Source organism: Pristiophorus japonicus, chromosome 3 (genome assembly GCF_044704955.1).
Source record: "Pristiophorus japonicus isolate sPriJap1 chromosome 3, sPriJap1.hap1, whole genome shotgun sequence".
Taxonomy (NCBI): domain Eukaryota; kingdom Metazoa; phylum Chordata; class Chondrichthyes; family Pristiophoridae; genus Pristiophorus; species Pristiophorus japonicus.
The window spans coordinates 235,134,640-235,162,309 of record NC_091979.1 but is presented as its reverse complement, the minus strand read 5'-3'; the positions used below and the strand labels follow the sequence as shown (position 1 = coordinate 235,162,309).

Genomic DNA, 27,670 nt, shown 5'->3' with positions numbered 1-27,670 from the left:
AACTAAACACAATATTCCAGTTGAGGCCTCACCAAGGCCCTATACAACTGCAGTAAGACCTCCCTGCTCCTAAACTCAAATCCCCTAGCTATGAAGGCCATTTGCCTTCTTCACCACCTGCTGTACCTGCATGCCAACTTTCAATGACTGATGTATCATGACACCCAGGTCTTCACATTTATCCACATTATACTGCATCTGCCATGCATTTGCCCACTCACCTAACCTGTCCAAGTCACCCTGCAGCCTCTTAGCATCCTCCTCACAGCTCACACTGCCACCCATCTTAGTGTCATCTGCAAACTTGGAGATATTACACTCAATTCCTTCATCTAAATCATTGATGTATATTGTAAATAGCTGGGGTCCCAGCACTGAGCCCTGCGGCACCCACTAGTCACTGCCTGCCATTCTGAAAAGGACCCGTTTATCGCGACTCTCTGCTTCCTGTCTGCCAACCAGTTCTCTATCCACGTCAATACATTACCGCCAATACCATGTGCTTTAATTTTGCACACCAATCTCTTGTGTGGGACCTTGCCAAAAGCTTTTTGAAAGTCCAAATACACCACATCCACTGGTTCTCCCTTGTCCACTCTACTAGTTACACCCTCAAAAAATTGTAGAAGATTTGTCAAGCATGATTTCCCTTTCATAAATCCATGCTGACTTGGACCGATCCTGTCACTGCTTTCCACATGCGGTGCTATTTCATCTTTAATAACTGATTCCAACATTTTCCCCACGATGTCAGGCTAACCGGTCTATAATTCCCCGTTTTCTCTCTCCCTCCTTTTTTAAAACGTGGTGTTACATTAGCTACCCCCCAGTCCATAGGAACTGATCCAGAGTCGATAGACTGTTGAAAAATGATCACCAATGTAATCTTCCAGCACAGAAGGAGGCCATTCGGCCCATCAGGCCCATGCTTGTCTGTGAAAGAACGATCCAATTAGTCCCCCTCACCCTGCTCTTTCCCCACAGCCTTGCACATTTTCTCCTTTACAAGTTTTTATCCAATTCCCTTTCGAAAGTTACTATTGAATATGCTCCCACCGCCCTTTCAGGCAGCGCGTTCCAGATCACAACAACTCGCTGCGTAAAAAAATCAAATTCCCATTTCCCTCCAAGTTCTTTTGCCAAATGTCTTAAATCTGTGTCCTCTGGTTACCGACCCCCCCCAGCCCACCAATGTCCATTTGACTCAGTGAGTAGCACTCCTGTCTCTGAGTCAGAAGTTTGTGGGTTCAAGTTCCACTCCAGAGACTTGAGCACATAATCCAGTCTGACACTCCAATGCAGTGCTAAGGGACTGCGCTGTTGGAGGTGTCGTCTTTCTGATGGGATGTTAAACTGAGGTCCCATCTGCCTTCTCAGATGGACGTAAAAGATCCCACGGCCACCATTTCGAAGAAGAGCAGGGGGAGTTCTCCTCAGTGTCCTGGGGCCAATATTTATCCCTCAATCAACATAACAAAAACAGATTATCTGGTCATTATTGTTGTTTGTGGGAGATTACTGTGCGTTAATTGGCTGCCACGTTTCCTACAACAGTGGCTACACTTCAAAGTACTTCATTGGCTGTAAAGCGCTTTGAGACGTTATAAGATTGTGAAAGGCGCTATATAAATGCAAGTTCTTCCTTTTTTTATATATATATTGGTGGGAATGGGAGAAGGTCAAGGGTTAGCTGGAAGGTCCAAGGCCGGGTGGAGATGGTGTGACATGAGACCGTGCGTTACGGTAAGTGGGAAATCCCGCTGCCTGCGACTACTCACAGCTCCATGGTTGACTGCGGGATAAACTCCGGGACTTTGGTCAGCTTCTGGTTGGAACAGTCTACCACATTGGACTCGCAGCGGCACTTTGGCGGGCAGACCGTGTCCCCATTGCACTCGCTCCCCAGACGGTGATCTTCAGTGCCTGCCGAAGACAGTGAAGAAGCACAGTGGACTGAGATAACACCCGGCTTCTTTTATTCATTTCAACCTCCCGCTGTTCCCCTTTCCTCCTCCTCCTCCTCTCCTGAAGGCGCTGACAACTGTGAGTTTCGGTTACCTCAGCCCAGGGGCGATGTTTTGCACGCCAATAGCTATTCGACCACAGGCGGAATCACCCAATGTGTGCACCTGCACACGACCGCCAGTCTGTACCTGCCCTGGCAGTGTTTGATGGGACAGTGTAGAGGGAGCTTTACTCTGTATCTAACCCCGTGATGTACCTGCCCCGGGAGTGTTTGATGGGACAGTGTAGAGGGAGCTTTACTCTGTATCTAACCTGTGCTGTACCTGCCCTGGGAGTGTTTGATGGGACAGTGTAGAGGGAGCTTTACTCTGTATCTAACCCTGTGCTGTACATAAGAACATAAGAAATAGGAGCAGGAGTCGGCCATTTGGCCCCTCGAGCCTGCACTGCCATTCAATAAGATCATGGCCGATCTGATCATGGACTCAGCTCCACTTCCCTGCCCGCTCCCCATAATCCTTGATTCCCTTATCGTTCAAAAATATGTCTATCTCCATCTTAAATATATTCAATGACCCAGCCTCCACAGCTCTCGCGGGTAGGGAATTCCAAAGATTCCCGACCCTATGAGAGAAGAAATTCCTCCTCATCTCCGCTTTAAATGGACAACCCCTTATTCTGAAACTGTGCCCTCTCGCATTCAGATAAATCGCCTCCTACCTACAGCATTCAGTTCTGGAAATCGGAGACTTCCTCAATTGATGTATCAGTTGTGGCTCAGTGGACAGCACTCTCGCCTCTGAGTTAAAGAGTTGTGGGTTCAAATTTCAATCTGAGGCTTGAGCACAAAAATCCAGGCAGACACTCACAGTGCAGTACTGAGGGAGCGCTGCACTGTCGGAGGGGCAGTACTGAGAGAGCGCTGCACTATTGGAGGGGCAGTACTGAGGAAGTGCTGCACTGTCGGAGGTACCGTCCTTTGGATGAGACGTTAAACCGAGGCCCCATCTCCCATCTGCCCTCTCAGGTGGACCTTAAAGATCCCACAGCACTATTCAAAGAAAAGCAGGAGAGTTCTTCCCGGTGTCCAATATTTATCGCTGAACCAATATCACAAAAAAAAGATTATTTGGTAATTATCACATTGCTGTCTGTGGGAGCTTGCTGTGCGAAATATAGCCAGCCGCGTTTTCTCCATTACAACAGTGACCACACTTCGAGGGTACTTCATTGGCTGTAAAAGCGCAATAATAAGTGCAAGTACTTTCTCTCTTCTTCCTAACTGTGGGGAAGGAGACTGTGCTTGCTTCTGTCACTGAAAACAGCTCCCTCATACACCGACCAATGTCAAACATCTGGCGAGAGGGGAATTGGGAATAGCGGCGCTTGCACTCACAGTTTCGAACAGTCAGCTGACAGAGAATGTCCGCCATGGACTGATTCAACACTCGATGCCAGCACCTTCTGCATAAGTGTCTCTTACCTGGGATGAAATACTGTTCTTTTGCTGTGGAAGAAGAAAACAGAAAACTGGTTAGGCAGCGACAACGTCTGCACGCGCCCTCATTAACTCCGCTGCACACAGTCAAAACTTCGGAAACACTAGACAGAACGACAAGCCCAAGCCTGTGAATTATGCCATGCAGAGGTGTCCCGGGTAGCTGCTGGGTCTCTGTTTATTTCTGTGCCTTTCCCAGAAACTGGAGCAGGAGGTAAGGTGAGTGGACGAGGACGGGTCGAGCCAAACAAAAGGGGTGAGTGCTTATGGACCTCATGCTCTTTTCAAGGTGTTGCTGTGATCTGTACTTAATTTTGTCTGCCAGAATTCCCTGCCCATTTTGTTGAAGCCCTTCCTCAAAATAAATGGACGGAAACATCTGGTGAAACAACAGAAGGAATTCCATCTCAACATTCAGTGTTCGCATGCTGAGGATTCAATTGGAAGGGTTTACAATATTATTAGATAGGAACAGGAGGCCCTTCAGCTCTTCGAGCCTGTTCCACCATTCAATGAGATCGTGGCTGATTTGTCTCTTAACTCCATTTAAACGCTTTGGTACTATAGCCTTTAACAAAAGTCTATCCCTCTCAGTTTTGAATTTTTCAATTGACCCCCCCCCGGGCCTCAACAGCTTTTTGGGGGAGAGAGTTCCAGATTCCCACCGCCCCTTGTGTGAAGAAGTGCTTCCTGACATAGAAACATAGAAAATAGGTGCGGGAGTAGGCCTGCACCACCATTCAATAAGATCACGGCTGATCATTCCTTCAGTACCCCGTTCCTGCTTTCTCTCCAAACCCCTTGATCCCTTTAGCCACAAGGACCATATCTAACTCCCTCTTGAATATATCCAATGAACTGGCATCAACAACTCTCTGCGGTAGGGAATTCCACAGGTTAACAACTCTCTGAGTGAAGAAGTTTCTCCTCATCTCAGTCCTAAATGGCTTACCCCTTATCCTAAGACTATGTCCTCTGGTTCTGGACTTCCCCAACATCGGGAACATACTCCCCACATCTAAACTGTCCAGTCCCGTCAGAATTTTATATGTTTCTATGAGATCCCCTTTCATCCTTCTAAACTCCAGTGAATACAGTCCCAGTCGATCTAGTCTCTCCTCATATGTCAGTCCTGCCATCCCAGGAATCAGTCTGGTGAACCTTCGCTGCACTCCCTCAATAGCAAGAACGTCCTTCCTCAGATTAGGAGACCAAAACTGAACACAATATTCCAGGTAGGGCCTCACCAAGGCCCTGTTCAACTGCAGTAAGACTTCCTTGCTCCTATACTCAAATCCCCTTGCTATGAAGGCCAACATACCATTTGCCTTCTTCACCGCCTGCTGTACCTGCATGCCAACCTTCAATGACTGATGAATCATGACACCCAGGTCTCGCTGCACCTCCCCTTTTCCTAATCTGCCGCCATTCAGATAATATTCTGAACGGCCTGTCTCTAATTTTAAGGTTATGCCCCCTTGTTCTGGACCCCGCCAGAGGAAATAGTTTCTCTCTATCTATCCTATCAACTCCTTTAATAATTTTAAACACCTCAATTAGATCACCCCTTAATCTTCTATATGGAAGGAAATACAAGTCCAGTCTTTGCAACCTGTTCTTATAATTTAACCCTTTTAACCCCGGAATTATTCTGGAGAATCTGCACTGCTCCCCCTCCGAGGCCGATATATCCCTCCTGAAGTGCGGTGTCCAGATCTGAATACTGTACTCTAAAAGTGGTCTAAACAGAGCTTGATATAACTATAACAGGGCTTCCATCCATTTCTCCACTCCTGGCCGGCCTCCCACATTCTATCCGACGTAAACTAGACCTGATCCAAAGCTTGGTTGCCCGAGTCCTAACTCGCACCCCAAGTCCTGCTCATCCATCACCCCCATGCTCGCTGACCTACACTGGCTCCCGGTTAAGCAATGCCCCAATTTCAAAATTCTCATCCTCGATTTCAAGTCCCTCCATGGCCTCCCTAGCTCTGTAATCTCCACAACCCCCCCCCCCCCCCACCGAGAAGTCTGCGCTCCTCTAATTCTGCCCTCTTGAGCATCCCTGATTATAATCGCTCAACCCCAGGCCCCAAGCTCTGGAACTCCCTGCCTAAACCTCTCCGCCTCTACCTCTCTTTCCTCCTTCAAGACATTCCTTAGAACCTACCTCTTTGACTAAGCATTTGGTCACCTGCCCCAATTTTTTCTTATGTGGCTCAGCATCAAACTTTTGTCTCATAATATTCCTGTGAAGCTGCTTGGGATGTTTCACTGTGTTAAAGGCGCTATATAAATACAAGTTGTTGTTGTATTCCAGCCCGCTTTGAGATACAGGCCAACATTCCACTAGCAGTACTCACTTCAGAAATAGCCACTTTCACAAACACCTGATTTATGGTATCGACAAGTAACTTTACATCACAGTGTCAGCTGTGGCTCAGTGGGCAGCACACTCGCCTCTGAGACAGAAGGTTGCAGCCTCAAGTCCCACCCCAGGGACTTGAGCACAAAATCCAGGCTGACACTCCCACTGTAGTGCTGAGGGAGTGCCGTCTTTCGAATGAGATGTTAAACCGAGGCCCCATCTGCTCTCTCAGGTGGGTGTAAAAGATCCCATGGCACTATTTTGAAGAAGAGCAAGGGAGTTCTCCCCGGTATCTGGGGCCAATTTTTATCCCTCAATTAACATCACCCAAAACAGATGATCCGGTCATTATCACATTGCTGTTTGTGGGAGTTTGCTGTGCGTAAGTGGGCTGCCGCGTTTCCCACATTACATGGAAACATAGAAAATAGGTGCAGGAGTAGGCCATTCGGCCCTTCGAGCCTGCACCACCATTCAATAAGATCATGGCTGATCATGCAACTTCCGTACCCCAATCCTGCCTTCTCTCCATACCCACTGATCCCTTTAGCAGTAACGGCCACATCTAACTCCCTTTTGAATATATCCAACGAACTGGACTCAACAACTTTCTGTGGTAGAGAATTCCACAGGTTCACAATTCTCTGGGTGAAAAAGTTTCTCCTCATCTCGGTCCTATATGGCTTACCCCTTATCCTTAGACTGTGACCCCTGGTTCTGGACTTCCCCAACATCGGGAACATTCTTCATGCATCTAACCTGTCCAATCCCGTCAGAATTTTATATGCTTCTATAAGATCCCCTCTCATTCTTCTAAATTCCAGTGAATATAAGCCTAGTCGATCCAGTCTTTCTTCATATGTCAGTCCTGCCATCCCGGGATTCAGTCTGGTGAACCTTCGCTGCACTCCCGCAATAGCAAGAATGTCCTTCCGCAGATTAGGAGACCAAAACTGCACACAATACTCAAGGTGTGGTCTCACCAAGGCCCTGTACAACTGCAGCAAGACCTCCCTGCTCCTATACTCAAATCCTCTCGCTATGAAGGCCAACATGCCATTTGCTTTCTTAACTGCCTGCTGTACCTGCATGCCTACCTTCAATGACTGACATCCATGACATCCAGGTCTCGTTGCACCTACCTTTTTACTAATCTGTCACCATTCAGATAATAATCTGCCTTCCTGTTTTTGCCACCATACTATCCACATTATACTGCAGCAGCCAGCATTTGCCCACTCACCGAACCTGTCTAAGTCACCCTGCAGCCTCTTAGCATCCTTCTCACAGCTCACACTGCCACCCAGCTTAGTGTCAGCTGCAAACTTGGAGATATTACATTCAATTCCTTCGCCTAAATCATTTATATTGTGAATAGCTGGGGTCCCAGCACTGAACCTCGGGTACCCCACTAGTCACTGCCTGCCATTCTGAAAAGGACCTGTTTATTCCAACTTTTTGCTTCTTGTCTGCCAACCAGTTCTCTATCCATGTCAATACATTACCCCCAATCCCATGTGCCTTAATTTTGCACACCAATCTCTTGTGTGGGGCCTTGTTAAAAGCCTTTTGAAAGCCCAAATACACCACATCCACTGGTTCTCCCTCATCCACTCATCCTCAAAGAATTCTAGAAGATTTGTCAAGCATGATTTCCCTTTCATAAATCCATGCTGACTTGGCCCGATCCTGTCACTGCTTTTCAAATGCGCTGCTGTTACATCTTTAATAATTGATTCCAACATTTTCCCCACTACCGATGCCAGGCTATCCGGTCTATAATTTCCTGTTTTCTCTCTCCCTCCTTTTTTAAAAATTGGGGTTACATTAGCTACCCTCCAATCCATAGGTACTGATCCAGAGTCCATGGAATGTTGGAAAATCATCACCCATGCATCTACTATTTCTAGGGCCACTTCCTTAAGTACTCTGGGATGCAGACTATCAGGCCCTGGGGATTTATCGGCCTTCAATCTCATCAATTTCCCTAACACAATTTCCCACCTAATAAGGATTTCCCTCAGTTCCTCCTTCTCGCTAGACTCTCGGTCCCCTAGTATTTTCAGGAGGTTATTTGTGTCTTCCTTAGTGAAGACCGAACCAAAGAATTTGTTCAATTGGTCTGCCATTTCCTTCTTCCCCATTATGAATTCACCTAATTCTGACTGCAAGGGACCTACATTAGTCTTCACTAATCTTTTTCTCTTCACATATCCATAGATGCTTTTGCAGTCAGTTTTTATGTTCCCTACAAGCTTACTTTCATACTCTATTTTCCCCCTCCTAATTAAACCCTTAGTCCTCCTCGGCTGAATTCTAAATTTCTCCCAGTCCTCACGTTTGCTGCTTTTTCAGGCCAATTTATATGCCTCTTCCTTGGATTTAACACTATCCCTAATTTCCCTTGTTAACCACGGTTGAGCCACCTTCCCCGTTTTATTTTTACGCCAGACAGAGATGTACACTTGTTGAAGTTCATCCATGTGATTTTTAAATGTCTGCCATTGCCTATCTACCGTCAACCCTTTAAGTATCATTCGCTTGTCTATCCTAGCCAATTCACGTTTCACACCTTCGAAGTTACCTTTCTTTAAGTTCAGGATCCTAATCTCTGAATTAACTGTGTCACTCTCCATCTTAATGAAGGATTATACTATATTATGGTCACTCTTCCCCAAGGAGCCTCGCATGACAAGATTGATAATTAATCCTCTCTCATTACACAAGACCCAGTCTAGGATGGCCTGCTCTCTCGTTGGTTCCTCGACATATTGATCTCGAAAACCATCCCTTATACACTCCAGGAAATGCTCCTCCACAGTATTGCTACCACTTTGGTTAGCCCAATCGATATGTAGATTAAAGTCACCCATGATAACTGCTGTACCTTTATTGCATACATCTCTAATTTCCTGTTTGATGCCATCCCCAACCTCACTACTACTGTTTGGTGGTCTGTACACAACTCCCACTAACATTTTCTGTCCTTTGGTGTTTTGCAGCTCTACCCATATAGATTCCACATCATCCAAGCTAATGTCCTTCCTTACTATTGCGTTAATCTCCTATTTAACCAGTAACGCTACCCCACCTCCTTTCCTTTCTGTCTATCCTTCCTGAATATTGAATACCCCTGGATGTTGAGTTCCCAGCCTTGGTCACCCTGGGATCATGTCGCCGTAATCCCAATTACATCATATCCGTTAACAGCTATGTGCGCAGTTAATTCATCCACCTTATTACGAATGCTCCCTGCATTGAGACTCTGAGCCTTGAGGTTTGTTTTTTTAACACTCTTTGTCCTTTTATAATTATGTTGTAATGTGGCTCTTTTTGATTTTTGCCCTTGATTTCTCTGCCCTCCACTCTTACTTTTCTCCTACGACAGTGACTACATTCCAAAAGAACTTCATTGGCTGTAAAGCGCTTTGAGACGTCTGGTGGTCGTGAAAGGCGCTATATAAATCCAAGTCTTTCTTTCTTTCTATTAGATTGGGGATGCCCAAATCGACTGTGGTTCAAACATGGTGTCTGAGCCCCTGAACCTCCAAAGCCGAGGCACCTCAATTCTATTTGTGTTAATGTTCACACAGAATCATTCCAAGCGTAAATCTCACTGTGCGCCGTGTCGGAAGGAAACTTGGTCCTTTTTTACAAATTAATTCTGGGGATGTGGGCGTCGCTGGCAATGCTGGCATTTATTGCCCATCCCGAGTTGCCCTGGAGAAGTGGTGGTGAGCCGCCTTCTTGAACCGCTGGTAGTGGTTTGATACAAACCGAGGGGTTCACAAGGCCACTTCAGAGAGAACCACGTTGCTGTGGGACTGGAGTCATCTATAGGCCCAGACTGGGTAAGGATAGCAGGTTTCCTTCCCTAAAGGGACGCCAGTGAATCCAGTTGGGGTTTTTAACGACAATCCGACAGCTTCATGGTCACTTTTACTGGCTCCCCATTTTTAAAGGCTACACTTTCGGCTTTATTGTCGGCGATTTTCTCGGCGTTACAGCTGGTTTTCCGTCTGGCGAGAGTTTCGACTTAAATTTTTTTCCTTGGTATCGCCCATATATGAAGTTGCCTGCCGGGACCAAACTGCCCACGTGCAACGCCGAGAACAACCGCCAGGGTGTAAGTCTGGCCTCAACCGCCGACATCCAGATCGCTGTGAGACCCGCCCTGTAAAAGCTGCTCAAACAGGGCAGTAAGGGGGGACCCTGCAAAGAAAGGTAAGTTTAAAGGTTCTTCCATTATTTTTTTTAATTTTAACATGGCAATTAGGGTTAAAACTGTCTTGGAAATGCTTTGTACCTTGCTTTTTTTTAATGAAATTAAAAAAAAAAGATTTCCCCCCTCCTTAGGCCCAACCGCAGCCTCGAACTAAATGTTACTACTTACCATCCATTCCGGTAACAGCCGGCCATGTTGCTAACTTTCCACTTACCTGTTATGTATCTGAACTTGTATATACTCTGTACAGACACCAGAGGGCTCATTCCCCGGAGTCCCAAGGGATCTCATAATCCCTTGGGAGCACAGGTATTTAAGGAGGCTTCAGAGGTTGCAGAGGCACTCTGGAGACCTGCAATAAAAGACTAAAGTCACACTTTACTTTGAGCTCACGGTGTTCAGTCTGACTCTTTCTCCATACACTACAACTAGCGGAGATACAGATAGCGAACGCAAAGATGCACAGAACAGTGGGCATCCTGGAGAAATTCTCGGAGGGAGATGATTGGGAAACTTTTGTGGAGCGATTCGACCAATACTTCGTGGCCAACGAGCTAGATGGGGAAGAGAGCGCTGCCAAATGTAGAGCGATCCTCCTCACCGTCTGTGGGGCACCAACGTATGGCCTCATGAAGAATCTGCTCACTCCATCGAAACCCATGGAGAAATCGTACAACGATTTGTGCATACTGCTCCGAGAGCATTTGAACCCGAAGGAAAGCGTTCTGATGGCCAAGTACCGTTTCTACACCTACAAAAGATCTGAAGGCCAGGAAGTCCCTTTATGTCGCCGAGTTAAGATGCCTTGCAGGACATTGCGAATTTGAAGGACATTTGGAGCACATGCTCAGAGACTTTTTCGTACTTGGCATTGGCTACGAAACCATACTTCACAAACGTTTGACTGTAGAGACCCCAACCTTGAGTAAGGCCATAGCGATAGCCCAGGCGTTCATTGCCACAAGTGACAATACTAAGCAAATCTCGCAGTACACAAGTGCTGCTACAAGTACTGTGAACAAAGTGATGTTGTTTACGAATCGTAATGGACAGGGCAGGTCACACAAACCTGCAGCTACACGTCCACAGATGTCTCAGAGTCCACCATCAAGGGTGATGAATGCAAGGCCATTAACACCTTGTTGGCTCTGCGGGGGTGATCATCATTTCCATTCATGCTGATTCAAAGGATACATTTGCAAGGGCTGTGGAAGAATGGGACACCTCCAATGAGTGTGCAGGCGAGCTGCTAGGCCTGATAAACCTGCAAACCACCACGTTGCAGAGGAGGACAGATCCACGGAGGATCACTATGAAACAGAACCTCTGATAGAGGAGGCAGAGGTACATGGGGTGCACACATTCACCACGAATTGTCCTCCGATAATGCTGAATGTTGAACTAAATGGACTCCCGGTGTCAATGGAGCTGGACACGGGCACGAGCCAGTCCATCATGGGTAAAAAGACTTTCGAAAGGTTGTGGGGCAACAAGGCCTCAAGGCCAGTCTTAACTCCAATTCGCATGAAATTAAGAACTTACACAAAATAACTGATTTCTGTAATCGGCAGTGCTACCGTAAAGGTCTCCTACGATAGAGCGGTGCACAAGCTACCACTCTGGGTGGTACCGGGCGATGGTGCCCCGCTGCTCGGCAGGAGCTGGCTGGGAAAGATACGCTATAAACTGGGATGGCATCCGAGCGCTATCATCCGCTAACGACACTTCGTGGCACAGGTCTTAAACAAATTTCCTTCGCTGTTCGAACCAGGCATCGGGAAATTCCAAGGAGCAAAAGTGCAGATCCACCTAATTCCGGGGGCACGACCCATCCATCACAAGGCGAGAGCAGTACCGTACATGATGAGAGAAAGGGTAGAAATCGAGCTCGACCAGCTACAAAGAGAGGGCATTATCTCACCGATCGAGTTCAGCGAGTGGGCCAGTCCTATTGTCCCAGTCCTCAAGGGAGACGGCACCATCAGAATCTGTGGCGATTACAAAGTAACTATCAATCGTTTCTCCCTGCAGGACCAATAGCCACTTCCAAAAGCTGACGACCTCTTTGCAACGCTGGCAGGAGGAAAGACATTCACGAAGCTGGATCTGACCTCAGCCTACATGACACAGGAGCTGAAGGAATCATCGAAGGCCCTCACCTGCATCGACACGCACAAAGGTCTTTTTATTTATAACAGATGCCCGTTTGGAATCCGATCAGCGGCGACGATATTCCAGAGAAACATGGAAAGTTTACTGAAGTCGGTCCCACACACCGTGGTCTTCCAGGACAACATCTTGGTCACAGGTCGGAACACAGTCGAGCATCTGCAGTACCTGGAGGAGGTTCTTAGTCGACTCAACCGCGTGGGGCTCAGGTTAAAACGCTCGAAGTGCGTTTTCCTGGCACCTGAAGTGGAGTTCTTGGGAAGGAGGATTGCGGCGGACGGCATCAGGCCCACCAACGCAAATACGGAGGCAATCGAGAATGCACCGAGGCCACAGAACGTGACGGAGCTGCGGTTGTTCCTGGGACTCTTGAACTACTTTGGTAACTTCTTACCGGGTCTCAGCACACTGTTAGAACCATTGCATGTCTTACTACGAAAAGGGGGAGAATGGGTTTGGTGCAAAAGCCAAGAAAATGTCTTTGTAAAAGCGAGAAAATTGTTATGCTCAAACAAGTTGCTTGTGTTGTATGATCCACGTAAGCATTTGCTACTAGCATGTGATGCGTCGTCATATGGCGTCGAGTGTGTATTGCAACAAGTTAATGATTTCGGGAAACTGCAACCGGTTGCTTATGCATCCAGGAATCTGTCTAAGGCTGAGGGAGCTTACAGCATGATTGAGAAAGAAGCGTTAGCATGTGTCTATGGGGTAAAGAAAATGCATCAATACCTGTTTGGGCTAAAATTCGAATTGGAAACTGACCATAAGCCACTTATATCCCTGTCTTCCGAGAGTAAAGGGCTAAATACCAACGCATCGGCCCGCATCCAGAGATGGGCGCTCACGTTGTCTGCATACAACTATGCCATCCGCCACAGGCAAGGCACAGAAAACTGCGCCGATGCTCTCAGTAGGCTGCCACTGCCCACCACGGGGGTGGAAATGGCGCAGCCCACAGATCTAGCCATGGTTATGGAAGCATTTGAGAGTGAGCAATCACCCACCACTGCCCGGCAGATCAAAACCTGGACAAGCCAGGACCCCTTATTATCTCTAGTCAAAAGCTGCGTGCTTCACGGAAGCTGATCCAGTGTCCTTGTGGAAATGCAGGAAGGGGTAACGTCGTTCCAGCGGCGCAAAGATGAAATGTCTATACAGGCAGACTGCCTTCTGTGGGGCAATCGAGTAGTGGTCCCCAAGAAGGGCAGAGACACCTTCATCAATGACCTCCACAGTTCCCACCCAGGCATCGTAATGATGAAAGCGATAGCCAGATCCCATGTGTGGTGGCCCGGCATCAATGCGGACTTAAGAGTCCTGCGTTCAGAGATGTAATACATCGCAGTTAAGCAATGTACCCAGGGAGGTGCCGCTAAGTTTATGGTCTTGGCCCTCCAAACCGTGGTCTAGGGTACACATCGACTATGCAGGCCCGTTCTTGAATAAAATGTTCCTTGTGGTTGTAGACACATACTCCAAGTGGATTGAATGTGAAATAATGTCAGCTAGCACGTCCGCTGCCACTACTGAAAGCCTGCGGGCCATGTTTGCCACACATGGCTTACCCGATGTCCTGGTGAGTGACAACGGGCCATGTTTTACCAGTGCTGAGTTCAAAGAATTTATGACCCGTAATGGGATCAAATATGTCACATCTGCCCCGTTTAAATCAGCGTCCAATGGTCAGGCAGAGAGAGCAGTGCAAACCATCAAGCAAGGCTTGAAGAGGGTAACTGAAGGCTCACTGCAGACTCGCCTATCCCGAGACCACACTCACTTACTGGGATCCCACCTGCTGAACTGCTCATGAAAAGAGCACTTAAGACAAGGCTCTCGTAAGTTCACCCTGATCTACATGAACAGGTACAGAGCAGGCGGCTTCAACAAAGTGCATAGCATGATAGCGCAAATGTGTCACGCGAGATTGAAGTCAATGATCCTGTATTTGTATTAAATTATGGGCAAGGTCCCAAGTGGCTTCCCGGCACAGTCATGGCCAAAGAGGGTAGCAGGGTGTTTCGGATCAAACTTTCAAATGGACTCATTCACCGGAAACACTTGGACCAAATCAAACTCAGATTCACGGACTATCCTGAGCAACTCACCTTGGACCCTACCTATTTTGATCCCCCAACATACACACCAGTGGCAACCGACACCACGGTTGACCACGAAGCAGAACCTATCATCCACAACAGCCCAACAGGGCCCAACACACCAGGCAGCCCAGCAAGGCCAGCTGCACAGCAGCCCAGCGAGGGCCCAACAAATGACTCAACAACACCAGCTTTCACACCGAGATGATCAACTAGGGCAAGAAGGGCCCCAGATCGATTCACATTGTAAATAGTTACACTATTGACTTTGGGGGAGAATGTTGTTATGTATCTAGAATTCGGAGAGGCGGGAGTGCGTCGGAGGCAGGCCTATAAAAGGCCCAACGCGGTGGCAGTTCGGGGAGTTCGGAGAGGCGGGAGTGCGTCGGAGGCAGACCTATAAAAGGCCCAACGCGGAGGCAGTTCAGGGAGTTCGGTGAGGTGGGGGTTCATTGGTGAGGCCGACCGGTGCAGCTGCAGCAGGGAGGCAAAAAAGAAGTCGAAAAAAATCGAAAGGTGACATCACAGCCAAGGGGGTAAGTGATTGGCTGGTGATTGGTAAGTACTTTTTCTTTTTCTTTTCTCTATCAGTAAGTAACCTTTTAACATTGTTGCTGCCCAATCAAGTTAATCTAAGGGTTAAGTCATGGCAGGAGAGCTCAGACACGTGTTATGCTCCTCCTGTACTATGTGGGAACTCAGGGACGCTTCCGGTGTCCCTGACGACTCCGTGTGCGGGAAGTGTATCCGCCTGCAGATCCTGACGGACCGCATTGCGGAACTGGACCTGTGGGTGGATTCACTCTGGAGCATCCACGATGCTGAGAATGACGTGAATAACATGTTTAGCGAGTTGGTCTTACTGCAGGTAAAGGGTTCACAGCCAGATAGTGGAAGACCAACAGGAAGAGCAGTGCAAGGAAGGTAGTGCAGGGGTCCCCTGTGGTCATCCGCCTACAAAACAGATACACCGCTTTGGGTACTGTTGAGGGGGATGACTTATCAGGGGAGAGCAGCAGCAGTCAAGTTCATGGCACCGTGGCTGGCTCTGCTGCACAGGAGGGCAGGAAAAAGAGTGGGAGAGCGATAGTGATAGGGGATTCAATTGTAAGAGGAATAGATAGGCATTTCTGCGGCCACAACCAAGACTCCAGGATGGTATGTTGCCTCCCTGGTGCAAGGGTCAAGGATGTCTCGGAGTGGGTGCAGGACATTCTGAAAATGGAGGGTGAACAGCCAGTTGTCGTGGTGCATATAGGTACCAATGATATAGATAAAAAACGGGATGAGGTCCTACGAGACGAATTTATGGAGCTAGGAGTTAAATTAAAAAGTAGGACCTCAAAAGTAGTAATCTCAGGATTGCTACCAGTGCCATGTGCTAGTCAGAGTAGGAATTGCAGGATAGCCCAGATGAATATGTGGCTTGAGCAGTAGTGCATAAGGGAGGAATTCAAATTCCTGGGGCATTGGAACCGGTTCTGGGGGAGGTGAGGCCAGTACAAACCGGACGGTCTGCACCTGGGCAGGACCGGAACCATTGTCCTAGGGGGAGTGTTTGCTAGTGTTGGGGAGGAGTTAAACTAATATGGCAGGGGAATGGGAACCTATGCAGGGAGACAGAGGGAAATAAAATGGAGTCAGAAGCAAAAGATAGAAAGGAGAATAGTAAAAGCGGAGGGCAGAGAAACCCAAGGCAAAAAACAAAAAGGGCCACATTACAGCAAAATTCTAAAAGACAAGCCTGAAGGCTCTGTGCCTCAATGTGAGGAGTATTTGGAATAAGGTGGATGAATTAACTGCACAGATAGCAGTTAACGGATACGATGTGATTGGCATCACGGAGACACGGCTCCAGGGGGACCAAGGCTGGGAACTCAACATCCAAGGGTATTCAGCATTTAGGAAGGATAGACAGAAAGGAAAAGGAGGCAGGGTGGCGTTGCTGGTTAAAGATGAAATCAATGCAATTGTAAGGAAGGACATTAGCTTGGATGATGTGGAATCGGTATGGGTGGAGCTACGGAATACCAAAGGGCAGAAAACGCTAGTGGGAGTTGTGTACAGGCCACCAAATAGTAGTAGTGAGGTTGGGGATGGGATCAAACAAGAAATAAGGGAGGTGTGCAATAAAGGTACAGCAGTAATCATGGGCGACTTTAATCTACATATTGATTGGACTAACCTAACTGGTAGCAATGTGGTGGAGGAGGATTTCCTGGAGTGTATTAGGGATGGTTTTCTAGACCAATATGTCGAGGAACCAACCAGGGAGCTGGCCATCCTAGACTGGGTGATGTGTAATGAGAAGGGCTAATTAGCAATCTTGTTGTGCGAGGCCCCTTGGGGAAGAGTGACCATAATAGGGTAGAATTCCTTATTAAGATGGAGAGTGACACAGTTAATTCGGAAACTCGGGTCCTGAACTTAAGGAAAGGTAACTTCGACGGTATGAGGCGTGAATTGGCTAGAATAGATTGGCAAAGGATACTTAAAGGGTCGACAGTGGATAAGCAATGGCAAACATTTAAAGATCACATGGATGAACTTCAGCAATTGTACATCCCTGTCTGGAGTAAAAATAAAACGGGGAAGGTGGCTCAACCATGGCTAACAAAGAAAATTAAGGATAGTGTTAAAGCCAAAGAAGAGGCATATAAATTGGCTAAAAAAAGCAACAAACCTGAGGACTGGGAGAAATTTAGAATTCAACAGAGGAGGACAAAGGGTTTAATTAAGAGGCGGGAAATAGAGTATGAGAGGAAGCTAGCAGTGAACATAAGAGCTAACTGAAAGCTTCTATAAATAGATCCCTTGCAGTCGGATTCAGGTGAATTTATAATGGAGAACAAAGACATGGCAGACCAATTGAACCAATACTTCGGTTCTGTCTTCACGAAGGCAGACACAAAAAACCTTCCGAATGTACTAGGGGACAGTGGGTCTAGTGAGAAGGAGGAACTGAAGGATATCCTTATTAGGCGGGAAATTGTGTTAGGGAAATTGATGGGATTGAAGGCCGATAAATCCCCGGTGCCTGATAGTCTGCATCCCAAAGTACTTAAGGAAGTGGCCCTAGAAATAGTGGATGCATTGGTGATCATTTTCCAACAGTCTAACGATACTGGATCAGTTCCTATGGACTGGAGGATAGCTAATGTAACACCACTTTTTAAAAAAGGTGGGAGAGAGAAAACGGGTAATTATAAAACCGGTTAGCCTGACATCAGTAGTGGGGAAAATGTTGGAATCAATCATTAAGGATGAAATAGCAGCGCATTTCGAAAGCAGTGACAGGATTGGACCAAGTCAGCACGGATTTATGAAAGGGAAATCATGCTTGACGAATCTTCTGGAATTTTTTGAGGATGTAACTAGCAGAGTGGACAAGGGAGAACCAGTGGATGTGGTGTATTTGGACTTTCAAAAGGCTTTTGACAAGGTCCTGCACAAGAGATTGGTGTGCAAAATCAAAGCGCATGGTATTGGGGTTAATGTATTGACGTGGATAGAGAACTGGTTGGCAGACAGGAAGCAGAGAGTCGGGATAAACGGGTCCTTTTCAGAATGGCAGGCAGTGACTAGTGGAGTGCTGCAGGGCTCAGTGCTGGAACCCCAGCTCTTTACAATATACATTAATGATTTAGATGAAGGAATTGAGTGTAATATCGGCAAGTTTGCGGATGACACTAAACTGGGTGGCGGTGTGAGCTGTGAGGAGGACGCTAAGAGGTTGCAGGGTGACTTGGACAGGTTAGGTGAGTAGGCAAATGCATGGCAGATGCAGTATAATGTGGATAAATGTGAGGTTATCCATTTTGGGGGCAAAAACACAAAGGCAGAATCTTATCTGAATGGCGGCAGATTAAGAAAAGGGGAGGTGCAACGAGACCTGGGTGTCATGGTTCATCAGTCACTGAAAGTGGGCATGCAGGTACAGCAGGCAGTAAAGAAGGCAAATGGTATGTTGGCCTTCATAGTTAGGGGATTTGAGTATAGGAGCAGGGAAGTCTTACTGCAGTTGTACAGGGCCTTAGTGAGGCCTCACCTGGAATATTGTGTTCAATTTTGGTCTCCTAATCTGAGGAAGGACATTCTTGCTATTGAGGGAGTGCAGCGAAGGTTCACCAGACTGATTCCAGGGATGGCTGGACTGTCATATGAGGAAAGACTGGATCAACTGGGCCTTTATTCACTGGAGTTTAGAAGGATGAGAGGGGATCTCATAGAAACGTATAAAATTCTGACGGGACTGGACAGGTTAGATGCGGGAAGAATGTTCCCGATGTTGGGGAAGTCCAGAACCAGGGGACATAGTCTTAGGATAAGGGGTAGGCCATTTAGGACTGAGATGAGGAGAAACTTCTTCACTTAGAGAGTTGTTAACTTGTGGAATTCCCTGCCGCAGAGAATTGTTGATGCCAGTTCATTGGATATATTTAAGAGGGAGTTAGATATGGCCCTTTCGGCAAAGGGAATCAAGGGGTATGGAGAAAAAGCAGGAAAGGGGTACTTAAGGAATGATCAGCCATGATCTTATTGAATGGCGGTGCAGGCTCGAAGGGCAGAATGGCCTATTCCTGCACCTATTTTCTATGTTTCTATGTATATACTCTGTACAGCCACCAGAGGGCTCATTCCCCAGAGTCCCAAGGGATCTCATAATCCCTTGGGAGAACAGGTATTTAAGAGTGCTTCACAGGTTAGAGAGGCACTCTGGAGACCTGCAATAAAAGACTAAGGTCACACTTTACTTTGAGCTCACGGTATTCAGTCTCTTTCTCCATACACTACATTACCCACCGAGAAAACCGTCGACAATGAGTGTGCAATGCCCATTTTCTTGCCGGGCAATTAGTTTTACTTACATTAATCATAAAAACAGAAATTCTCACCAGCTTTTCTCGCCGAACGTTAGTGGTGCTTCTCAGCAGGCAATCGGGCGTTGAAGGCCTTTAGAGAAAGTCTAGCCCTTTATCTCCAAGATTGTTTAAGGTGAGTTCAAATTCCCAAACTGGCCATGTGGGATTTGAACTCCCGATCTACTGGATTGTTCGTCCAACAGTAGCGTCCTCGGGCCAACATCCCCAGCATTGAAGTACTGACCACACTTGATCAGCTCCGCTGGGCAGGCCACATTGTCTGCATGTCAGACACGTGACTCCCAAAGCAAGTGCTCTTTGGAACTCCTTCACCGCAAACGAGTCAAAGGTGGGCGGAGGAAACGTTACAAGGACACCCTCAAAGCCTCCCTGATAAAGTGCACCATCCCCACTGACACCTGGGAGTCCCTGGCTAAAGACCGTCCTAAGTGGAGGAAGTGCATCCGGGAGGGCGCTGAACACCTCGAGTCTCATCGCCGAGAGCATGCAGAAACCAAGCGCAGGCAGTGGAAAGAGCGTGCGGCAAACCAGTCCCAACCACCCCTTTCCTCAGCGGCTATCTATCCCACCTGTGACAGGGACTGCGGTTCCCGTACTGGACTGTTCAGCCACCTAAGGACTCATTTTAACAGTGGAAGCAGGTCTTCCTCGATTCCGAGGGACTGCCTATGATGATGAGTCCAGGCCTCTGGATTACGAGTCCAGTAACATAACCACTACGCCACCACACCCCACGGTCGGTGGCTCCTCGCGCGGTTTGAAACATCCCGACGCCCCCGGTCACGTCCCACCGAGCCGTGCCTTCACACCGTAGCGGGTCAGACCGTACCTGAGCATCGGAACTTCTTGCTCTTGATCTGCCCGATCCTTTTGTTGGCCAGCCGCCTCGGACTGGCACAGCGCGCCCCGCTGGTCTCGATGGGATTGGAGCGAAGGTAGTCGGCAAGCCATTTGAGGTGGCAGTCGCAGATGAAGGGGTTTTGGGCCAAGTGCCTTGGACAGGAGGGGAAAGAGAACCAAGACAAAGATGATTACATAAAATTCACAGCACAGAAACTATGCTGGTATTTATGCTCAACACGAGTCTCCCCCCACTCCTCTTCATCTCACCCCGCTCAACATATCCTGCTATTCCTTTCTCCCTCATGTGCTTATCTTTCCCTTAAATACATCTACGTAATTTTACTTACCCCTCTCTCAGTAAAGAAGTTTCTCCTGATTTCCCTATTGGATTTATTAGTGACTATCTTATGTTCAAAATTCTCATCCTTGTTTACAAATCCCTCCATGGCCCTCGCCCCTCCCTATCTCTGTAATCTCCTACAGTCCCACAACCCCCCCAGAGATGTCTGCGTTCCTCTAATTCTGCCCACTTGAGCATCCCTGATTATAATCGCTCCCCTGTGGCTTTTGTTGCCTAGGCCCCAAGCTCTGGAACTCCCTGCTTAAACTTCTCCGCCTCCCTACCTCTCTTTCCTCCTTCAAGACGCTCCTTAAAACCTACCTTTTCCCTGCACTAATATCTACTTCTGCAGCTCAGTGTCAAATTTAAAAAGAAAATCTCCTCATACTCCTGTGAAGGGCCTTGGGATGTTTCACTATGTTAAAGGCGCTATATAAATACAAGTTGTTGTTGTTGTTTTGGCCCCTAGTTCTGATCTCCCCCACAAGTGGAAACATCTTCTCTACGCCTACCCTATCGAACACTTGCAGAATTGCAAAGATGTATATTGAGTAGACTATAGACCTGAATAAGAAAGCCCCACAATATATGAAAGATGAAGCTTGTGGCAAGTACATACAGTGTCTGAATAGCTCGGAGTGAGGCGAAGGTTCCTTTGGCCAGAGTCTGAATCTTGTTGTCATACAGCGAGAGGAGGCTGAGGTTCTGTAGATCCTGAAAGGCATCTGCCCGAATGCAGTTGATTTTATTAGCATTCAAAAGCCTAAAGAGAAAAAGGTAAATGACGTCATCACATCGGTGTGGACGGACCAGACTCCTGCAGTGGAAATCTTATCAGCCTGCTCCCCCAGTCAATAAGAATATCGAGTTCAACAATTTCAGACCATAACCTCTGCCCATATTTGGCTCACCCCCCAACCCTCCCCCGATCTTATGTCATTTTTTTCTCTCTTTGTCTCCAATGGCAGCTGGTAATTATCCTGCCATTCACACCCTATCAAGACTAGCCTTTTTCTAACTTCTGCTGTTACCATCTCAAGTACGCCCATCATCCCTTTTGTCTCTCTAATCTCTCCTGTCTTCCACCCTATCATAGACCTTCCCTTTTGTTCTTTCCTCCCCTTCCCCTTTCAGTGCTCCTTAAGAATCTGTTGTTTCCGAACACTCGGCAGTTCTGACAAAGGGTCGTTGAGCCGAAACATTAACTCTTTGTTTTTCTCGCCACAGATACTGCCTGACCCGCTGAGATGTCCAGCAGTCTCTGTTTTTAATTCAATAAGATCATGGCTGATCTTCGCCCTCCACTCCACTTTCCTCCCTCAGCCTAGTTTTATTTATTTATGATCTCATTGACCAGATGATTCAAGTGTTTCCTGGTACTCAAACGGGGCGAGGTCAGCGGGCTGCCGGTCAGCAGTCGGGAGTTTCTGCTCCATCACACTTCCAACGGTGGAGTGGGAACGCCACAATTTTGGTTCCCTACCACGCCGCCCCCCCCCCCCCCGTCTAAGCTCGTGCTAAGTATGGCTAATCTGTGGGGCCGATGCCTGTGAAACCATAGCTCAGTGAGGGCGAGGTTAGGAGAGAGAATATAAACATATAAAATTCTGACAGACTGGATGCGGGGAGGATGTTTCCCGTGGCTGGGAAGTCTAGAACAAGGGGTTACAGTCTTAGGATATGGGGTAGGAAATTTAGGACTGAGATGAGGAGAAATTTCTTCAATCAGAGGGTGGTGAACCTCTGGAATTCTCTACCACAGAATGCGGTGGAGGTCAAGTCAGTGAATATATTTAAGAGGGAGATAAATAAGATTTCTATACCCAAAAGGCATCAAGGGGTATGGGGAAAAAGCGGGAATATGGTATTGAGATAGAGGATCAGCCATTATCATATTGAATGGCGGTGCAGACTCGAAGGGCCGAATGACCTACTACTGCTCCTATTTTCTATGTTTCTATAAAGGGGGGAGGGGGCGAAGAGGACAATAAGAAAACATTAAGTAAAAGACGCAAACTATATCACAACAGCGTCTGGGGAGCAGCCAACACTGCCGGGGGCAAGCCCGGATAGTACTCGGGGAACACAAGGGGGTGGATTTCCTCCCAGCCGACTTCGATCAGCTGCGCGCAGCCTGACAGACCCGGCGAGAGTGCCGGTCCCTTTCCAGGGCCGAGCCTGATTAGCATCGTGACGTTGTGCCGTGACCAAAGATCGAGCTGGCTCCCTTCCACCACCACTGTCTCTTACAGCATAGAAGGAGGCCATTTGGCCCATCACACCCGTGCTGGCTCTTCTGAAGCGCTTTCCACTCCCCCTCCGTTCTTTCACCACAGCCCTTTAATTTTGTTTCTCTTCGAGTATTTATCTAATTCCCTTTTGAAAGTTACTATTGAATCTGCTTCCACCGCCCTTTCAGGCAGCGCGTTCCAGATCACAACAACTCGCTGCATAAACAAATGTTTCCTCGTGTTGCCTCTGGTTCTGTTGCCAATGATCTTAAATCTGTGCCCTCTGGTTACCGACTCTCCTGCCACTGGAAACAGTTTCTCCTTATTCACTATCAAACCCTCTATAATTTTGAACACCTCTATCAATTCTCCCCTTAGCCTTCTCTGCTCTAAGGAGAACAATCCCAGTTTCTCCAGCCCCTCCACATAACTGAGGTCCCTCATCCCTAGCACCATTTTCTCAGGCCTTGACATCCTTCCTAAAGTGTGGCGCTCAGAATGGGAGCAACCAATGTTTTCAGCTGGGGCCTAACCAATGTTTTGCAAAAATTTAGCATAGCTTCTTGCTTTTGTACTCTATGCCTCTATTAATAAAGCCAAGGTTCCCATGTGCATTTTTAACAGCCTTCTCAACTTGCCCTACCACCTTCAAAGATTTGTATAAGTACACTCCAAGAATGAAAGATGATCTTATTGAAACATATCAGATTATGAGGGGGCTTGACAAGGTAGATGCAGAGAGGATGTTTCCACTGATAAGGGAGACTAGAACTAGAGGGCATAATCTTAGAATAAGGGGCCGCCCATTTAAAACTGAGATGAGGAGAAATTTCTTCTCTCAGAGGGTTGTAAATCTGTGGAATTCACTGCCTCAGAGAGCTGTGGAAGCCAGAACATTGAATGGATTTAAGACAGAAATAGACAGTTTCTTAACCAATAAGGGAATAAGAGGTCATGGGAAGCGGGCAGGGAACTGGACCGGAGTCCATGATCGGATCAGCCTTGATCGTATTAAATGGCAGAGCAGGCTCGAGGGACCGTATGGCCCATTCTTTCTCCTATTTCTTATGTTCTTATGTCTCTCTGTTCCTGCATCCCCATAAAATTGTACCGCTCACCCAGCACTCCCTTGGTCCGATGATGGTAGTGGGCAAACCCCGATAACTGCAGGTAGGGTTCAGCCAGAGGGAGGCAGCAGTCAGGCTGGGGTTTGTGAAGCCTGGAGCTTGCCCTCTTGCTCCCCTTTGGCCCACAACGGGGAATAAAGAGGAGCACACGCCTTCGGGATTCTCCGCTGACATGGGTCAAGGCGCCCAGGCCGCTCGTTCCTCTCCCCCCCCACCCAAGTGCAGCCCCAAAATCGACAGCGGACATGGGAACCCCGCTTATCCACCTGAATCAGCGACGGGATCCGCCCAGACTGACCAGCGCTAGGAGCCGGATGTAATGTATTTGCTTCATGGGTTCTTTGCTTGAGAATTCATAGCAACACATTGCTATTAAGAACTAGCTGGTTTATTAACAAAGGTTTAACAATCATACTACACATTACCACTTCAACCACTAGGCTCACAACTGCATACCTCATCATCGATGGCCTAGACCTAACGGACTGAGGTTTTATTGTGGCTTGTGAACATCACATGACTGGCTAAGCCACTCACAATGTAACAGCTCTACAACTATTTTGGTGTAAACTGTAAATCAAGTGCCCCCGATTAAAGGGGCACCAAAACCGACAAATTTAAACAAATTAAACTTTAGACATTAAGGATCAAATAAAAATTTGGTTGCCGGGGGTGATGGTGTACTCCAATTCCTCTGGCGCCCAGCTCTCGCGGAAGGCCGCGAGCGTACCGGTGGACACCGCATGCTCCATCTCCAGGGACACCCTGACTCGGATATAAGTGCAGAAGAGAGGAAGGCAGTCAGGCTGAACAACACCCTCGACCGCCCGCTGCCTGGACCAGTTGATGGCCACCTTGGCCATGCCCAGGAGCAGTCCTACGAGGAGGCCTTCCGACCTGCCCGCTCCCCTCCACACAGGGTGCCCAAAGGTCAGGAGCGAGGGACTGAAGTGCAACCAGAATTTGAGTGGAAGAGGGGCTGCAACCTCACATAGAAACATAGAAAATAGGTGCAGGAGTAGGCCATTCAGCCCTTCTAGCCTGCACCGCCATTCAATGAGTTCATGGCTGAACATGCACTTCAGTAACCCCTTCCTGCTTTCTCGCCATACCCCTTGATCCCCCGAGTAGTAAGGACTTCATCTAACTCCCTTTTGAATATATTTAGTGAATTAGCCTCAACTACTTTCTGTGGTAGAGAATTCCACAGGTTCACCACTCTCTGGGTGAAGAAGTTTCTCTTCATCTCGGTTCTAAATGGCTTACCCCTTATCCTTTGACTGTGACCCCTGGTTCTGGACTTCCCCAACATTGGGAACATTCTTCCTGCATCTAACCTGTCTAAACCCGTCAGAATTTGAAACGTTTCTATGAGGTCCCCTCTCATTCTTCTGAACTCCAGTGAATACAAGCCCAGTTGATCCAGTCTTTCTTGATAGGTCAGTCCCACAATCCCAGGAATCAGTCTGGTGAATCTTCGCTGCACTCCCTCAATAGCAAGAATGTCCTTCCTCAAGTTAGGAGACCAAAACTGTACACAATACTCCAGGTGTGGCCTCACCAAGGCCCTGTACAACTGTAGCAACACCTCCCTGCCCCTGTACTCAAATCCCCTCGCTATGAAGGCCAACATGCCATTTGCTTTCTTAACCGCCTGCTGTACCTGCATGCCAACCTTCAATGACTGATGTACCATGACACCCAGGTCTCGTTGCACCTCCCCTTTTCCTAATCTGTCACCATTCAGATAATAGTCTGTCTCTCTGTTTTTACCACCAAAGTGGATAACCTCACATTTATCCACATTATACTTCATCTGCCATGCATTTGCCCACTCACCTAACCTATCCAAGTCACTCTGCAGCCTCATAGCATCCTCCTCGCAGCTCACGCTGCCACCCAACTTAGTGTCATCCGCAAATCTGGAGATACTACATTTAATCCCCTCGTCTAAATCATTAATGTACAATGTAAACAGCTGGGGCCTCAGCACAGAACCTTGCGGTACCCCACTAGTCACTGTCTGCCATTCTGAAAAGTATCCATTTACTCCTACTCTTTGCTTCCTGTCTGACAACCAGTTCTCAATCCACGTCAGCACACTACCGTCAATCCCATGTGCTTTAACTTTGCACATTAATCTCCTGTGTGGGACCTTGTCGAAAGCCTTCTGAAAGTCCAAATATACCACATCAAATTGTTCTCCCTTGTCCACTTTACTGGAAACATCCTCAAAAAATTCCAGAAGGTTTGTCAAGCATGATTTCCCTTTCACAAATCCATGCTGACTTGGACCTATCATGTCACCATTTTCCAAATGCACTGCTATGACATCCTTAATAATTGATTCCATCATTTTACCCACTACTGAGGTCAGGCTGACCGGTCTATAATTCCCTGTTTTCTCTCTCCCTCCTTTTTTTAAAAATGGGGTTACATTGGCTACCCTCCACTCGATAGGAACTGATCCAGAGTCAATGGAATGTTGGAAAATGACTGTCAATGCATCCACTATTTCCAAGGCCACCTCCTTAAGTACTCTGGGATGCAGTCCATCAGGCCCTGGGGATTTATCGGCCTTCAATCCCATCAATTTCCTCAACACAATTTCCCGACTAATAAAGATTTCCCTCAGTTCCTCCTCCTTACTAGACCCTCTGACCCCTTTTATATCCGGAAGGTTGTTGGTGTCCTCCTTAGTGAATACCGAACCAAAGTACTTGTTCAATTGGTCTGCCATTTCTTTGTTCCCAGTTATGACTTTCCCTGATTCTGACTGCAGGGGACCTACGTTTGTCTTTACTAACCTTTTTCTCTTTACATACCTATAGAAACTTTTGCAATCCGCCTTAATGTTCCCTGCAAGCTTCTTCATCTTCTTCAAGTACTCCATTTTCCCTGCCCTAATCAAACCCTTTGTCCTCCTCTGCTGAGTTCTAAATTTCTCCCAGTCCCCGGGTTCACTGCTATTTGTGGCCAATTTGTATGCCACTTCCTTGGCTTTAATACTATCCCTGATTTCCCTTGATAACCACGGTTGAGCCACCTTCCCTTTTTTATTTTTACGCCAGACAGGAATGTACAATTGTTGTAGTTCATCCATGCGGTCTCTAAATGTCTGCCATTGCCCATCCACAGTCAACCCCTTAAGTATCATTCGCCAATCTATCCTAGCCAATTCACGCCTCATACCTTCAAAGTTACCCTTCTTTAAGTTCTGGACCATGGTCTCTGAATTAACTGTTTCATTCTCCATCCTAATGCAAAATTCCACCATATTATGGTCACTCTTCCCCAAGGGGCCTCGCACAATGAGATTGCTAATTAATCCTTTCTCATTTCACAACATCCAATCTAAGATGGCCTCCCCCCTAGTTGGTTCCTCGACATATTGGTCTAGAAAACCATTCCTTATGCACTCCAGGAAATCCTCCTCCACCGTATTGCTTCCAGTTTGGCTCGCCCAATCTATGTGCATATTAAAGTCACCCATTATAACTGCTACTCCTTTATTGCATGCACCCCTAATTTCCCGAGATTACTACTTTTGAGGTCCTACTTTTTAATTTAGCTCCTAGCTCCTTAAATTCGTTTCGTAGGCCTCATCCCTTTTTTTACCTATGTCGTTGGTACCAATGTGCACCACGACAACTGGCTGTTCTCCCTCCCTTTTCAGAATGTCCTGCACCCGCTCCGAGACATCCTTGACCCTTGCACCAGGGAGGCAACATACCATCCTGGAGTCTCGGTTGCGGCCGCAGAAACGCCTATCTATTCCCCTCACCATTGAATCCCCTATCACTATCGCTCTCCCACTCTTTTTCCTGCCCTTCTGTGCAACAGAGCCAGCCATGGTGCCATGAACTTGGCTGCTGCTGCCCTCCCCTGATGAGTCATCCCCCCCAACAGTACTCAAAGCGGT

At 47.5% G+C, this 27,670-nt stretch overlaps 2 protein-coding genes across 2 annotated transcripts in view; one reads left to right on the top strand and one right to left on the bottom strand.

Annotated features, from left to right (window-relative positions):
* LOC139260184 (slit homolog 1 protein-like) overlaps positions 1-27,670 on the bottom strand; it is a 369,573-nt gene that overhangs the window by 103,639 nt on the left and 238,264 nt on the right. Inside the window, exons 13-16 of the mRNA XM_070876446.1 lie at positions 21,010-21,153; positions 20,037-20,200; positions 3,449-3,472; positions 1,779-1,923 (exon numbers count right to left, since the gene is read on the bottom strand). Coding sequence (XP_070732547.1) covers positions 1,779-1,923; positions 3,449-3,472; positions 20,037-20,200; positions 21,010-21,153 — 477 coding nt within the window. The remainder of the gene's footprint in view (positions 1-1,778; positions 1,924-3,448; positions 3,473-20,036; positions 20,201-21,009; positions 21,154-27,670) is intronic.
* The window catches only part of LOC139260176 (uncharacterized), a 412,192-nt gene that overhangs the window by 220,627 nt on the left and 163,895 nt on the right, over positions 1-27,670 (top strand). The gene's annotated exons all lie outside the window — the stretch shown is intronic.